Source organism: Homarus americanus, unplaced genomic scaffold (genome assembly GCF_018991925.1).
Source record: "Homarus americanus isolate GMGI-L3 unplaced genomic scaffold, GMGI_Hamer_2.0 scaffold29478, whole genome shotgun sequence".
Lineage (NCBI taxonomy): Eukaryota > Metazoa > Arthropoda > Malacostraca > Decapoda > Nephropidae > Homarus > Homarus americanus.
In genome coordinates, this window is record NW_024747997.1 from 1,442,772 (window position 1) to 1,459,057 (window position 16,286).

The window sequence follows — 16,286 nt, forward strand, 5'->3', positions numbered from 1 at the left end:
AAAAAACATTAGTACGTAATGGTTGAATTATCAGCTAGTAAAGTTTTTTTTTCTATTATCACAATTGATGCTAGAGAATGGTTGTAAAAGGGTGTGTAGGGAGGTAAAGACTGCAATTTAATGGATGATTTCTGGTCCCTGATCCTTAGCACTTATATTCCCTTAAGAGTAGCCAATGGAAACATGATCAAATGATTTTGCAATTACACGATTCCTGTATGACCACACAGAAAGGTGCGGGTTTACTATACATTACTGCTGTACAACCAGACTTTATGTCAATGGCTACCTCCATTTTTTTATACCAGATACGGACATCTGGCCATAGTGAAGAGGAAGAAGCCTTGGTATTGGTAATAGATATAAGACGAGCGTAACCCACATTCAGTTTGGAAAAAATTAAACGTGTAGAATTTTTTTTTTTTATTCCTTCCTTAAGCTACACAAAAGCAACACTTACAGGTAAAAGTATTATTAAAAGTAAAATTATTGTAAAACCTTAGAAACTGAAACAAAGTCATATTTCTGAAAAAAAGTTTTATTATAAGACCAAGACATCGTTCTGAAAAATAAAAATTAATGATTGATGTATGATAATTAATTTTATGGTCGACGAGAAGTAGTGAGTGAACCGGGCGAACACTACCACCAAAGGCCCTTCTGTGCCATTTAAAAAGGACATATAGGTCAATGGCTGGTTACAATACCTAGCAACAAGAGGCCAGACAATGAGATAATTTGCTACAAGAAGTAAATCTCGCCCATTTGGTTGCAGCTCATAGGATTTCTTGAACCAATAGTTGTCCTTACAGCCCAAAAGGATTCAGAGTCATTGAGTTAAAATGATTGACTGTTGTTTATTATATGTGTTTCTTGAAGTCCTCTGTACATGTTTAACCACAAAAGAAAGGTAATTTCCTACCTCTTCAGTTTCTGCCGATTTACAACCTTGCTCAGTCTCCAGGTCAATCACTTTCCTATTAATAGTCGGCACTTGTTGTATACAGTACAGTATAGTTGTTCGTAAGGGATGGACCCTTTGTACAGAATTGATTGTAGTACAATATCTGTGTTTTCTTGTTAACACACAAACCTGTGAAATATACAACTGGCATCTAGTTTAGCCTGACCTAAGTTGTGTAATGGGTCACCTCTGTGCTATATAAAATAAACCTTGTGTTGGCCAAATTAAAAATTAAAAGTGGTGTCCCTGTAGTGAAGGGGTTAATATGCACTGGTAGTAATTCTGTCATTTGTGGTCTATATGAAATTAAACAAGTCATAATTTCAGACCAAAGAATACCAATAATAAAGAAGAATGTATTCTTTACACTTGTCCTTCCAAAATAAAAGTCAACAAGGAGAAGCACCACGTTGTTAGCTGGATTTCTAGACAGGTAACAATTTGGGAGATGTATGAAGCTCTTCTTATGGCTTTGGTGCAAGAGAGTGAACCAGAGTCAATCCTTTTGGTTCAGTGACCCTGAATTCTCACTCGGCTTTGAGCCAACCACTGGTTTGTGGAAACAGAAGATCAGGTACAAGTTTCAAGTGTGTGAGAATTGCTACTTGTAGAAACTTCATTATCAGGTCTTGTCCATATGGATGGTGTAATGTGCCATTAAACTATTTGACCTCTGTTAACTGCAACAGAGAGGGAGTTTAATGGTACACTATTCTTCTATTGAATCACTTGCAACAACCTGTAGATCATAAAATATAATGTGGTAAGTATAAACTATTGTAGGCATTTGGGGACCCACAGAACCTGACGCACAATTCCGAGTTGAACTGCACATGGTAAAATCTTGTGCATTTAGTAAAAAATGTATAAATTTTACTGAGATACACAAACTCATACTAAATGTCCTGGCATTTAGTGTGGCATGCTTCATGGTTGAGGAATGGGGTAAACACAAGTCAAGCTTGTAAATTCCCTACAACTCGGCCATTAATGTAATTTTGACATGGGATTGCCACAAGTGTTACAATGTCAGTCAACCCAGTTAATCACATAAACTATAATTAAAGCAATCACTACCACTACTACTAAAGGTTAATATATCTCTCTACAACTAAATAGTCAACCTCAAACAAATTACAATAGTACCATAATTATTTTGTTGTTAGTTGCGACAACATCCCAACACTACCAAACTAAAACTCCATCATAATCCAATTGGTGGAACTTGGTAACTTTTTTGCAATATTCATAAGTAGAATACAAGGTTGCTCCAGGTCATATTTTGCACATCACAAAATAATGGTAATACTGTACCTCTTGGCTGTACACTACTCTTTCAATGAACTCAAATTCTACATGTGTTGTATATCATCCAAAAGAAGCATATACGTAGTTCCAGACATAAGTTTTATCATACATACAACACACAAAGTGAAGCTACATACCGGTAGGGCTTTTCCAACTCACTACTGTATTATTTTGTTTGGATATAGACAGGCATGATACATTCTTAGCCTTCACATACCTTATGAATATTGTTAAAAATGACAGAGTTCCACCAACTGGGTTTTTATTCTTGTGTTTTGAGGTTATATTAGAAGTCCAAAACACCAGAATAAGTACTAGTGCAATTTGTTTGAGATCTGACCACAGATTGGCTGGACTCTCTCTCCCAGGTTAAGTCATGTTAGCTCAGTAGAGAACAGTAGGCTGTATGAGGTCATTATATTGATTGGTGGACAGATAATGTGTAGTGGGACTGTAAGTCAGAGATGTCTGTGTGTCATTACTTGACTGGGAACCTCTCCATTTGTTGCATCATCATAGATCAAGGTAATGACAAACTTCTGTAAAACTTACTACAGTTTTACCTTCTTGTTTATTATTCTCATCCATTGTGTAACATTATTAATATTATTTAAGCACAAAATCCTAACTGTTAGAAAACATAAGCAACCAAATACCCTGATAATAAATATACGTAGTAGATTACTGTAAGTGAAGTACTGTACCTTACTTCAGCATCTACCAAGTACAGCAGACCCAACACCTTACAAAGATCATACAGTATCTTGTTGCTAACTGGTTGTTTGTTCTGCCCTCACTACCTCATCATTATTTTACTGCCATTTTTAATGCATGGATGAGTTAGCTGTTATTACCTGATGGCAGCTCTTGGCTGCACAGACTCATACACCTCTTGACCCAGTTGGTCTCCTCTACTCTCCCCACATGCCTGAACCATCTCAGCCCACCTCTATACAAAACTTGCCATTACCTACCTCTCAATACTAAACTTAATCTCTCAATAACACATTACACATCCATCTCACCATTCTTATTTCAGCTCTCAAGTCTATATATGTCAACCTCTTTAACTGTCCATGTTTCACTGTCATATAACACATTTCTTATGCCTTCAACATACAACTTTTCTTTTGACTTTTGCAACTGTGCCAGTTTTGACACCACCTCCAGCACTGGTCATGTTACCCAGGTAGCAAAACTCATCAATACATTTAAGCATTATGGTATACAGGTACTCCTCGACTTACGACCACCCGGACATACGACCGCCTCAGTCGTACCAAAATTTTTTCAAATTACGTATTTTCGAGTCCCAACGTTATTGATTGCGCTGTGTACTGAAAATTTTTTGTTTGTAATTTCCTTTAAAATGGCTGGCAAGCTTAAAAGTAAGATTTTTGTGGTGCTGAGAAGAAAAAGAGACACCCATGTTAGATTTTCTATGTATTATTTTCGCATTTTCAACTTACGACCTGGATTTGGGTCCCAAACCCCGTCGTAAGTTGGGGGACTGCCTGTATCTCCTATGTCAAGCTCTTCCAGCCTTGCTAAAGTCACAGGATTACTTGCACATACAGCACTCTTGAAGTCGGCAACATTCTGCAGGCTGCCATTTACACCATCACACTTCTTGTGTGCCCACCTTCCAAACTCACTGTACATTATTGAGTTGCTGCCAACACCTTTCTTACAGATAGCACTTGGCCATTTTCCACTTTCCAACCACGCCACTAATCAATGCTTTAGTTTTTGCCACATTTACTCTCATACCCTTGGACTATTCCATCCTTCCACTGCCACTTCAATACTCTCTGCTATCAGCACTAAGTACAACAACTTCAAGAGCAACCAGTCCTAAAATATCATAAGAATGTATTGCTTCTAACACCAAGATAAACAGAAGGAGGCTTGAGACAGACCTCTGATGCCCCATAATTTCACCTCAAATACTTCACCATTTATTCTCACATAGGTTCTTAAGTCCTTATATAATGCCATAGCCACTCACAACAAACACTCCACGATTGCCCGCTGTACTGCTACTCCACGTGGTACTCTGTTAAATGCCTTCTCTAAGCCTACAAATGCAATGTACTGTACAGCTTTCTCTTCCCTGCTACTTCTCTTGTTATAGTGTTAACCATCTCAAGTGACTGGTTGGCATCAACTGTGCTCTATACCAGTTAAGTAAATGATGCCGAGCCACAAAATGTATGAGTGTGACAAATATGTCGCATGAAGTTCCTGCCACACCAATACAATAGTTGGTCACTTAATTATTTTATAAAATTTTGTATAGAGTTGTGTAACATGTGGATTTCTTTTTTAAGTTATGAGGACTGTAAAATAAATTTGTATTATAATTGTACCTCTGATAAAAAACAGCTACCAACAAAAAATTATCCAGAATGTAAATTTTCTGGAGAGTTATATTTCTGGTGATTTTTCATAAGAAGCTGTTCACTGACCTGGCAATCCTGCCCTGATGTACTCACAGGGCTTGTCAGTAGCTCAGTGCCTACAGTGATGTGAAAACGAGAATATGATATGTAATGTTATGACACAACATGATCATTAGTTACCCCCATCAAGAGAAGTCCTAAGGGAGAAGGGGTATTCCTATCCCTGAAGAATGCATTAGCTCCATAGAAAACTTGAAATAACAGTTCTCTATCCCACAAGATGGACTGTAAATATACATTCCCCAAAAAGTATAATTAATAACTATGTCATACTAGATGATCTATGGGATAAGTTGTTAATTTCCACTACAGACCCAGAGATGAGATCATGAATCTGGGGGTATCAGCTTACATTTTGTTGAGGCAGACATTTCTCTTGTATACCAATAACTTCAGTACTGTAGAACTATGTAGCATGAGGATGTACTGTAGTGGAAGGCCAGGAGATGGCTACTCTTGAGTCACCCCTCAAGGATGATGCATTTTGCAGCTTCTACAGAGAGGCTGTCACTCCAGGGAGAAAGAGAGCAATATTTTGCCAATGTCAGATTGGCACCACACAGGGTGACTACCATGATTCACCAAACAAATACAGTTACTGTATTTACAGAGAGGCTACATTGTCTCTGCCATACACAGAGTAGCTAAGTGACTGGGGTGGTTCTAATACTGGACACCTTGATGGTCAACTACTAATATGTCAAATGCAAATTCTACAAAGGTCTTTTTAGAGATGAAAAATCATTCACTTTAAAAGACAACGTTAGAGTCCTTTTAAAGCTGCCTAAGGCACAGTGATACCTATTTTGCTAAGACTATTGTTGGTTACGCCAGCCACAAATGTGAGCAGTGGTTCAGTGCACCACTGAGGAGAGTGAAAACCTTCCTCTGGTCTACTGTACCATGAAGCAACAGAGCCTAATGGTGCTAAACAACCACAAATGGAGGCAAATGCCGTACATGTTTCGATTAGACTTTATTTTTTGTTTTATCATTTCACCACTCAGGCAGTTGGTCTGTTCTTTGTTATGAACTTTATAAGTCCAGTATTTTTACAGGAGTACCTGTATATTTTTTCTTTTCATGAATAAGTTATAAAATGTTAAACCTGACTGTATAGTTTATACAGTATGAGGGTATAATACAGGTACTTAAGTCTCGAACTTAGAGCCTCATACAGTAGTAGACATCGGGAATCATACCATAAAGCATACAGTATATCAGTGACCTTTTTAGTCACATCATATTTAAGGTATAACAGTTCCTCTTCAGTGCTCGTTGCACCAATATTATATCACTTTCTACGGGCCCGAGTGGCATTCTTATTAAATAAATTTGGTTTCTACTCAAATGGCATACAGTATACAGTTATAGTGTGATAAGCTCTTATAATGAGGTCTCACATGATGAATTAATTATCACTATAAAATGCCTCATAAATTGTAACTAAATTTTACATTACATGGCAAAAATCCCCATGTAATGTGGTCAGGTTAGCATGATCAGTCGCCATCATTATTTTACGACCATTTTCCATGCTTTGAATGGGTTAGCTGTAATTACCTGATGGCATGGTGTCTCTGTAGCCATCAGGCATAGGTGAAGCAAGTTTTACAGGTGGATGTCCTTCTTATCACCAACCCACTTTTACAGAGTGGGAACTGGGTATTATATATAGGACTTCTAAGTGCCCTCTTAACTGTCAAGGCAGAGCATCACATCTCCCTGAGGTAGTCAGAGATTACCCAGCTACTAGGAGCTAATAATACTTGGTCAGCGCGGTGCAGATCACAAGTCTTAAGCCAGCCATCTTTGATGAGTCAGTTAATTTTTAAACATGTCTGTGAGTGTCAGTTGCCATGCTTCTCTTGCTATGCTAAGACTGTCCCTGCAACCTGTTCTGTGTGTCATAATTTCCATGCTGTGTTTGTGTTAATTGTGTACTAATTCTAAGTGTACCGTATTATAATGGCTCCCAAGTGCCCTATGAACCCTTCTGGTGTTCCTACACACAGCAATAAACTAGAAAGTTTCAGCAAAGAAATTACATAAAAAAAAATCCTGCCACCCACCAATGGCCATGCTGTACTGACCACCACCATCAATCACTCCAGAGTAATTATAAGCTGAATTTACTTACCTGTCTTTGTAAATTGTGGTCTGTATCACCAACATATTTCTAAGGTTTATCTACAGTACAGTACAGTACAGTGTCTTTAGCTTTAGTTTTCACATAACATGATTTCCTACAACAAAATGTTGAACAGGAACATCACTGTACTCTCATGATATATGGTGTTCAGCTGTACATCAAATTCTTATGGCTACTGTCCTGAATATCAACAAAATGAACATTTAAGATAGTTCTTTTAAAACATTCTTTTGTTGAACAAAGACAAGGTGATTTTGTCTTGTGTTATCACAATAATTATTCCAGTATACTGTAAACTGTTATTATCACCTCAGAAAACTTTGGCATTTGAGAAGAAATGAAGCAGAGTTAAAGTATTTTGCTCTTATTTACATTTGAGACTCTGCCTTTCCTCATGAGCAGTGGCTAATAACTCCAGTGACCAATGAAATTAAATTTTATACTCGATACGAAACAGTAATGTGGATAATTTTATGATATTTAATATAAAATAATTCCAAATGATCTGGATGCATTCATTTGTCATAATACAAAATATTTCTGTTCATTAAAATTATGTACCAAAACAGCGATATACTGTATGTGATATGAATGAGCAACTTGTGATACTTCCTGATGGCACAAGGAAACATCCTGGAATGAACAATGCATTATAGTGATTGTTTTAATGACAATGATTATGGTGCTGGTGAGTGTCATGTGAAAATAGGTGCTGAGAGGGAAAATCAGGACAGTGATGTCAGTTTGAGAGTTGAAGTAAGAGTGACCACACCTATGATGATGACAGTAAAAAATGACAAGATATCATATACAGTAGAATGGAAGAATGACAACACCTGTGAGGAAGAATAATATAAACAGTTAATAGTGTACAGTCAGGAACAAAAGTCCTGTCGCTTCTTCTACCGGTTCACCAACCCTGAGATTCAGACTCATGAACCCGAAACAGAAGTTACTGATGCATTATTCTGTCCATAAATGGTTCAAATTAAAGAGTGAATCTTGGGGTTCATGGAGCAGCAGAAGAGGCAACAGGACTTTTGTTCTTTACTGTACAAGTAACAACATCTGTGCAGACGAGGAATCAAGTCACAACTGTTGTATCAGAAGAAAAAAGAATGACAACCATTATCAGTGAGATAGAAGATATGAAAGGAAAGGAAAGTGTGATACTAGAGTGGTACTGTAATAAGAATGATTGTCATTAGAACACAGGCAAGAATAAAAACTCATATTAGTGAGCAATAAGAATAACAAGTTAGAGACTGGTGTGAGTGACAGGTAATGCAGTCAGAGATGCAGGACAACGCCACAGTCCACGACGGTCACTTTCCTGACATCACTGAGGCTGACTGCTGACCTCACCACCCCTAGGCCACTCTCCACCTGACCAATGACAGCCTGACCTACTCTTGCCGAGTTGACTCTTGTGATGATGTAGAACTGTGCTGCGGTTGCATCATCTTCCTTCCTCCCTGATACTGTCCCCTCAGTCCATGTTCCTGTGCACTGTGATGATGCCAGGCCCTTCTGTAGTGCAGCTCCTCCATTACCATTGTTATGCTCATAGTCTCCTGCTAGCACACCCTCCTCTTGGACATGTCTAAATGTCCCAAGAAAGTGGGTGTTAGCATAGGTAGGGCCCTGCTGAGCTGTACAAAGAGCCAGGAACTGTTGGGCCCAATTATTAGTGTTTGTTTGGGACAATCGTATGTAGATTCGACCTCCAGATGAACCTTCCCAAGCCAAGTCCAGAAACACCAATGTAGAGTTGGGGTCAACCACACTCATCAACTGACTGTGCTGTAGGATATATATCAATTTTGTTAGTATTCCTCACCAATATAGGAATGTAAACATCACATTACCCTTACTCCCAGTGATGCTTACCACTTCCCTGCACTGTGGGAAATACACTCGCTCTGTACAACACATGACGTGATGAACAACATGTCACTTTTAGGACGTTCAGAGAGAGAAATTGACACACTGTAAGCATTAGTGTCTACTACTGTACACTGTCACTGTTTTCTCACTAGCATTATGGAGTCTTTTATCGTCTGGGGATAACATGACCTTAACCTGGCTGTTATGAATCATTTATACACAATGAATGGGAAATATGTCATCACCACTAGAGGCAGAAGCTTGGTATTCACTCAAAAAGACTGAGAGGGTCTAAAACTGTCAGTAAGAGAAGCAAGAGGATGTAAATTAAATTAGCTGACATACTCTCTTGACTCTTGTACCACTTTATACACAGCTTGGATCATGACACACATACTTCAGCAAAAACTGGGATATACCAACACATACAGTATAGTGTTGAGGCTCTACTAACCTTTACAGTTTTAGCTTCAGGAGGTACAGGCTTATCCTGTAGGTAGTGGAGGCATATTTTGTCTCCTTGCAGTGAGATCTTAGCTGAGTATACTGGTTCATCCTCCACCACAGCAAACATCTGGCCTAACAGCAATGAGTTTTTCAGGGAACCAGGAAAGTTAAGCAGAAAGTCAACCTGGCAAAAATACATTTTGATAATTACTGTACCAGCATAAATCATATCAGGCTCATGACTAAATGGTGAGTTATATATTGTACTGGATCAACAGAAATTTAACATGATTTTTGTTTCCATCTGTATATGGACATTTTACAGATGCAATATACAATCATTGTTCACTCATAAACACACTGATTTTTGTGGTGATACGATGCCTTCAGAAGACAGCCCCTTATAATAATATTTTATACATACAGTTCATTATTTTATATTAATTTTTCTACTATAATATAAGATGGCTAAGCAGATGCTACTTGTCTGATTCTTAACATTGAGCAACTTGACAGGATGCAGTACTGGTTCACTGAAAGACTGTTTTATCATCCACAAATATATGTGTGTGTGTGTGTGTGTGCTCATTATATTATTGAAAGTGTAAGGTCTAGTCCAGTGCACAAGATGGAAATCCAATCCTCCTGAGAGAAGGTGACTTGGAGAAGATGGGGCACAAATGTAGTACTGTACTGTACTTTACTGATGGATGTTGGCCAATATCAAACTAATCATCAGAGGGACACTATTCACTACTGACCTGTACCAGTATAGTCACTAAATTACAGTACATTAATGACTTTACTGGTTCACTATAATTCTCCAACTTACATTGACATCAAACTTTTCTTTGGGTCTGATTGCCTGTGGTGTGTTCTCGGTCAGTGAAGAATGACCTATAATCAGGTCTACCTTGTCTTGAATGGTCTTCCCAGAGTCTATAATGACCGGGGTAGCCACAGCGCCTCCAGACTTTCTGTTTATCACCTCCAGCCCCTTCTTGGTAGATTCTCGCACCTGTTACAGTAGACACCAACATTAAAATAATGGATGTACGCACACTGCCAGGAGGACATTGAAGCCACAGTACCATAAACTTTATTCCAACACAGCCAAGAATATGACTTACCAGATATAGTTTACTGTATAAAGTTATGTTAGATAAAATAAGGCATATTAACCTAACTAACAAACTGCACTAAAATGATATTAATTAGGAAAAATGTGGCCAATCATTACTACTGTGTTAGTCCTAATCAGGAGATGGATATAATATTATAATACATCTTAAGTCATAAATAATTTACCGGGTGAACATAGTTGATGTTCTTTGAGACTATACATCTAAATCATTTATGAAACATCACACTCAACTGACAAGCTCAGCTAAAATAATAATTGTTGTTAACTCATAGTCTGCCCCCCCCCCCCAGACTGGTCATATACACTGTGACACACACACTGTACATCACCATATAACAGCTGCCAATTGCTTTGTTTGCTCTTGCTGGTTAGATCCTCACAGTCACTAACTCTGTCCCTCTTCCTCTCCAACAAGATTCACACGACTTATGCCACTCAAATACTCAGCCTTTTCCAGGTTCAGGTTTCAGTCTCAGGACCTCTTTAATTAACGATAAATATGTTTTGTTTTGTTCGTGTTTTTGCAAATTTTGTTCATAAATCTTATCTCACTTCACAAAGCAATGTGATATTTAATTTATCTGTGGTAGGCTGTTACAGAATTTTGTGCATTGTCAAGTTTGTACCTTAAGTACAGTATTGATCATGAAATAACTCCCAAAGGTCAGGAAAGGTTTATTTAGATATTGATTGGTGTGTTTTTGTGGCTGGCTGATCCAAACAAATGCAGTACAGTATTTTCAATTAAAATTAAGACACTGTATTGAGGATGATTTTGTTTACATAAGATAAGTACAATATACATTTTTTCCATGCCAATACAATACAGCACTAGAACACTCACCACAGCCATCATGTACCAGGACCGACTTCCAGGCTTTTCAAAATTCTTGTTAGTTTTCAAAGGTCTGCCGGGCTTTTTCAAGTAACAACACTATTTTCTTTTTCCAGGCTTTTCGAGGCATACTACTCTTCAAGATAGCTACATACTGACTTCAATTTCTTTCCTTGTTTCACTGCTGCCCAATCTCGATATAGGGGCAGAGGATCCCCCATATTCAACTGTCTGGTCAATCTGCATCCTGCATTAATTCTTATATCTGACCTCTGTGTCTTGTCTTGTCTTGCTCCCTAGCTGCCCACACTGCATACTTACTGTAATAATTGCTGCTTCTGACTTCTCAATGTTCATATCTGTTAATTTTCTTTATGCATAACTGGTTAATTAACATGCAGAAGAATACTAATGATAAATGATGATCTCCGTAAGTGTACATAATAAATACAGTACAGTACTGTATATAATTTATTTTGTGAGAACAAAACTAAAAGTTTGTATTTATATAACTGCTCTGGACTCTGCTACTGGGTATTTAATATTTGACTTTATAGAGTTGCACTATTAGTAGTTTGGAGACGATAATACAGAATAATGCCAATCTGTCTTGAAGTTCAGCACACATCACAATCATTATAGTCATGCAGAAAACTTACATGTTTTGTATTGTATCCTCTAAATTCAAACAGGGAAAGGAATTATTCTTAAGCTTACCAATGCAGAAGTATGTACAGCTTTGACACTGGGGAAGCACTTCTGTATGGCATAGTTCCAGTCTTGTGCTCCAGTGCCACAGACATCAGCATCATCAATGGCAGTATCAACCTCCTGGGCAGAGTTGGCTTGTGTCAGGCACTCCAATAAGGCTTCCAGCCGTCTCTCCTCATCTATTCCAGCTCTACGCATGTCTACCAAACTGCAGTGCTCCTCCTCCAAGCTCTGTAATGCTTCCCTGTTCTGCTGAGCAACTTTGTCAAGCAGTTCTATGAGACCACGATGGTCTTCTTTCCACTTGAGAAGATGTTCCTCATATTTATTCATTTGAGATCTTGACTGTTGGCAGTTAGTGATCCATACACGGACAGTGCTCTCTTGTTCACTTCTCAGTGACTCAAGTTTCTTGCTGATTCCTTTGGGACTGTCTCGCCTTGGTCTTTTTGATGTTGTTGATGAGATGCGAACAGCCCTGAGTGATTTGATAAGTGCTTCAGCCAAATAGCTGATTGGAAACTCGGTTGCAAAAGTGGCATAATGTTCCTTGCGGCAGTTAGGGCAGGTGAGGCTGCCATTTCCAAGTGTATCAGTTATACAATGAGTGCAAAAGGTGTGGCCACACGGAAGATTACGAGGTCGACGTAACTCATCATCATATTCGGTGAAGCACACCTTACATTCCAGGGGGTTATCTTCATCCTGTGGGGCAGTATAACATTAGAGGCAGCTACACCACTAACACTTGTTATAATCACCACTGCCCTTGTTTAGCATAGTGGGTATCCTTCCCTCCTACCCAGAATGCTTTGCATGTTTCAACATTCACACTGAATTTGTTCATGTTCAAGGAGAGACTTCATGAGTGATTTTTTGGATTTATCACAAAACTTCCCAGAATAATCTTTGAAAATATTAGCAGCAAAACAAAAAACTCCATCAAGTGAAGTTCCATCAACTTTCCATACTGAAGCAGTGGAAGTATAAATACTGCTAACATTAAGGCAGTGTTGTAGAACAGTCACTGACAAAAATTCACTCCTTGGGATGAAACTGAATCACAGGAATGGGTCTCCAAACTTACATACCCTGACTGTCATCTGGTGCAGTTGTGTTGTTTTATTTCATTTGAGGTCAATACTGCTTCACTTTGGGAGGGAGCAAAGTTTTGACCCTGACTGTACTGTACATTCTTAATACAATGTGAAAAAAACAAAAAACTCTCCCTTTATCAAAATAAAAGATTTGTGCAAGCATAAAGGAATGCCACCATGACACTGAAATATAAAGACCATTGCAACATCTTATATTAAGGAAAACTGTGAAAGCCAAGGTAAGAAAACACGACAACTAAGATGACAGAGTGGACCAATGCACCACCATCATACACCAATATCTTATGATGACAATATCTGATGGGTTTTTGTTAAAGGTAATCAAATCACCCACCAATATTCCTAGAAATAAACAAGGACTCACTGTGTATGTACCGGTGTGTCAGTTATTACCACCAAAAGTAAACATAAGTCACCTAACATTATAGGGTAGAATTTGGACAAATTTAGCAGCAAATATTAGAAACATCAATGTTTTTTTTTTTTTTGCAGATGACAAATACTGTACTGTACTGTATATGAATTTAATTTATTTTTGCAACAAATGAAAAGTCACTAAATGTTTCAGATCATTTTTCTGGCTAAAACTTATAATAATTACCCAACATGTTGTTAGTGTTTTTACTGCATTATACAAATGTTAAATATATCTCCAGAGATTACTTTATGCTACATCATGTACACTACAGTAATTGTATAAGAATAATACATCCCCCCATATCACAGCAGTAGGCTCTGGCCCGGAGTGTTGAGTGTGCTGGTAACATCAAGGTAGCTTACTGAGGCCCTACAGTAGAGCAGTAAAGGTCATTCTTTAGGGGAATTATTAAGGATCAAATATTAATAACCAAAGTGTTAATATTACTAAGACAACTCATCATAGAGATTTAATGAGACAATGTATAAAACAAATAAAAATGGTACAGTGTAATAGTTCCTCCATGATCTCTTATTAAACTATGAAATTAAACAAATAAATAAGGTTAATAAAATAAAATGTTAACATTATCAAAAGGCCATGTTGCTTATTGGATATACTGTAAGCACTATAGTTGAGTACAGTGAGGTGTTGACATTAACACTTGAGTCCTTCAGTACAGCCTACACCATCAGCCTTACACTGAATATAAAACCAAAAACATAAACTAGTCTTTAAAAGGAAAAATAAAATGCTGAAATTGTAGAGCAGAGAATCTTAAGCCTATTTCAGACATATTCTTTATTTGATTACCATGACTGTAACTTGTGGTGCTGGACGAAGTGGGAATGAACACTGGCACTCCCGCTGTGGTTGTACATCACACTACAGGAGCTGAGCCACAGATAATAACTAGCACAGCTGCTATATGGAGGCACAGGTATTATACGGTACAGGCTCAGACGTCAGCCACAAGTGATGATACCACCAACACTGTTGAATAAAGACTAAATCAGATACATGTATTACAATCTTGAGAAATAATACAGAGATGGACAGTATTGTTTTATCATCAAGGTTGATAGCTCATAATTCTGATGCTGTAAATGTTTTGCAACAGACAAGTGAAATTTGAATTCTCCTTAATTTGTTGCATTTACAAATAAAGTACTATACCGTACCTGTTAATTAATACAGGTCCACTTAAAAAGTAAACTATAGTAGTGCTAATATTATATACTTCAGTAATTATAAAAGCAAATTTTATTGGTATTATTGCATTTTCACACCCCACATTCCTACCACTAATCTATTAACATATTTGAATAAGACGTCTAATTGTAAAATAATTTTCATCTACGGTATTACATTACCGTCGCAAATGTATAATAATGGAGATAGCATATCCAAAATTTTCTCTATTTTCTTCCATTAATCTTCCGCCATTATCGCCTACCTCACTTCCCACACTGCGTGTCTCCTTCATAAATCATCACTCGCTTGCATTCCTGTACACGTCACGCGGCCAATCAAAAGCTTTTTTTTTTTTGCAACCAATTAAAATTAATTTGCGGTATTTTTGGCCCAATCAAATTCGATTTTTATTTTGGGTCTCATATTTCGAAATTCAAATTCATTTCCGACCATAGAAGTCTGCGATGGGTGTCACTTAAATTATATGGAGCTGATTGCAAGTTTTTGGGAAGAAACTATAGCATATTTTTGATCGCATGGTGTTCTTCCAACCTCAGTAAAGTGTGTTAAGTGCAAGACTGAATGTAAATATCACAAAGACCAACATAAGTGACGCTGTGTAAGACCCAACGACGAACAAGAGCCAGGCCAATAAGGTAAGAAATAGGTGATTCCATCATATGGCGAGTCAGTTAGGTTAGGTTAGGTTTGGCTTTTGTTTCTCTAGTATTTTTTGGTGTATTTTTTATTCGCTTAACCATTATTTTTTTTTCGGACCATAAATGAAGGTCATATTCGATGTAAACACAAATACACTAGAACAATATATTGTTGACTTTCTAACAGTTTGGTGAGCTTATGCAAATTTACCATTTTATTGTATATTTAGGTTAACTGCTTAAAGTTGTCAAAACCAACCTTGTTTCCTAGGTCTAGTTGGTACACAGGCTTGCCATACTGTACTCTTCTACTCGTGTCATATAACAACTATCTGAACAAAGACTGATTAGGAACCTTCTTACAATACCTTACTATCAGGGGAAGTGTTCATAAATTAAATATATAACTCTTAAACACCAAAGACTATCATCAGTGCTTCAGGTCATTGTACCTAGACAAAGGGTACCCAGTAAAACACTATATCTCTTAACAACTCGTACATATACATTCTCAGAACTATGAAACTATTGGTCTCTAAATATTCATCTCCGTAAAATAATGTAGACAAGGATTTAATTAATGAATAAAGAAGCTTAATGATGTACCTACGTCTTCACTGGAGGAGGACTGAGGAGAGGTGTTGTCCCAAGGCTCTTTTATTTACCTCAAACTTATTACTTCCTACCACAACACAAACCTTTTAATAAGTAAAATTTGTAATAATAAAATATATATACATTTATTTATTACATTAAAGTGAAAATATCCTTAATATATTCCTGGCCAAATATTTCACCCACTGATTCGAACAAAGTTAACCTGAACAATAGACTTAGTAATATTGTTATTATTTGTCTAGTGTCCTTTTATTAATAGTTAAACAATTCTCTAAAGACTAATTACACTTGAGATTATTAACACTATCCTTTATATCTCTATCGCTTGTGAAGAACATAGACTTATACCCCAGCCATCTACATTATTAA

General features: G+C 37.3%; 1 protein-coding gene across 3 annotated transcripts; it reads right to left on the minus strand.

Moving 5' to 3' along the window:
• Positions 1 to 4,034: 4,034 nt before the first annotated feature.
• On the minus strand, positions 4,035 to 15,979 carry LOC121879965. 3 transcript variants are annotated; one of them, XM_042386825.1, is made up of 6 exons: positions 15,910 to 15,979; positions 14,260 to 14,439; positions 11,917 to 12,615; positions 10,053 to 10,238; positions 9,228 to 9,347; positions 4,035 to 8,689 (listed from the first exon to the last, which is right to left on the minus strand). In XM_042386825.1, exons 2-6 carry the CDS (start codon positions 14,260 to 14,262, stop codon positions 8,177 to 8,179), a joined length of 1,521 nt encoding a protein of 506 aa, XP_042242759.1. In that variant the 5' UTR covers positions 14,263 to 14,439; positions 15,910 to 15,979; the 3' UTR covers positions 4,035 to 8,176. The 3 variants fall into 3 exon arrangements, with proteins under 3 accessions (XP_042242759.1, XP_042242757.1, XP_042242758.1); XM_042386823.1 differs by having other exon boundaries at positions 9,228 to 9,404; positions 15,910 to 15,978; XM_042386824.1 differs by having other exon boundaries at positions 9,228 to 9,404; positions 15,906 to 15,948.
• Positions 15,980 to 16,286: the final 307 nt, after the last annotated feature.

Bases quoted from the DNA above. Each gene is read 5' to 3' on its own strand.
- LOC121879965 (XM_042386823.1), bottom strand. The intron at 10,239-11,916 runs GTAAGCTTAAGA...CTACTGTAACAG, and splicing joins CTGTACATACTTCTGCATTG to GTGCGAGAATCTACCAAGAA. The intron at 8,690-9,227 runs GTTAGTAGAGCC...TATATCCTACAG, and splicing joins CTGAAGCTAAAACTGTAAAG to CACAGTCAGTTGATGAGTGT.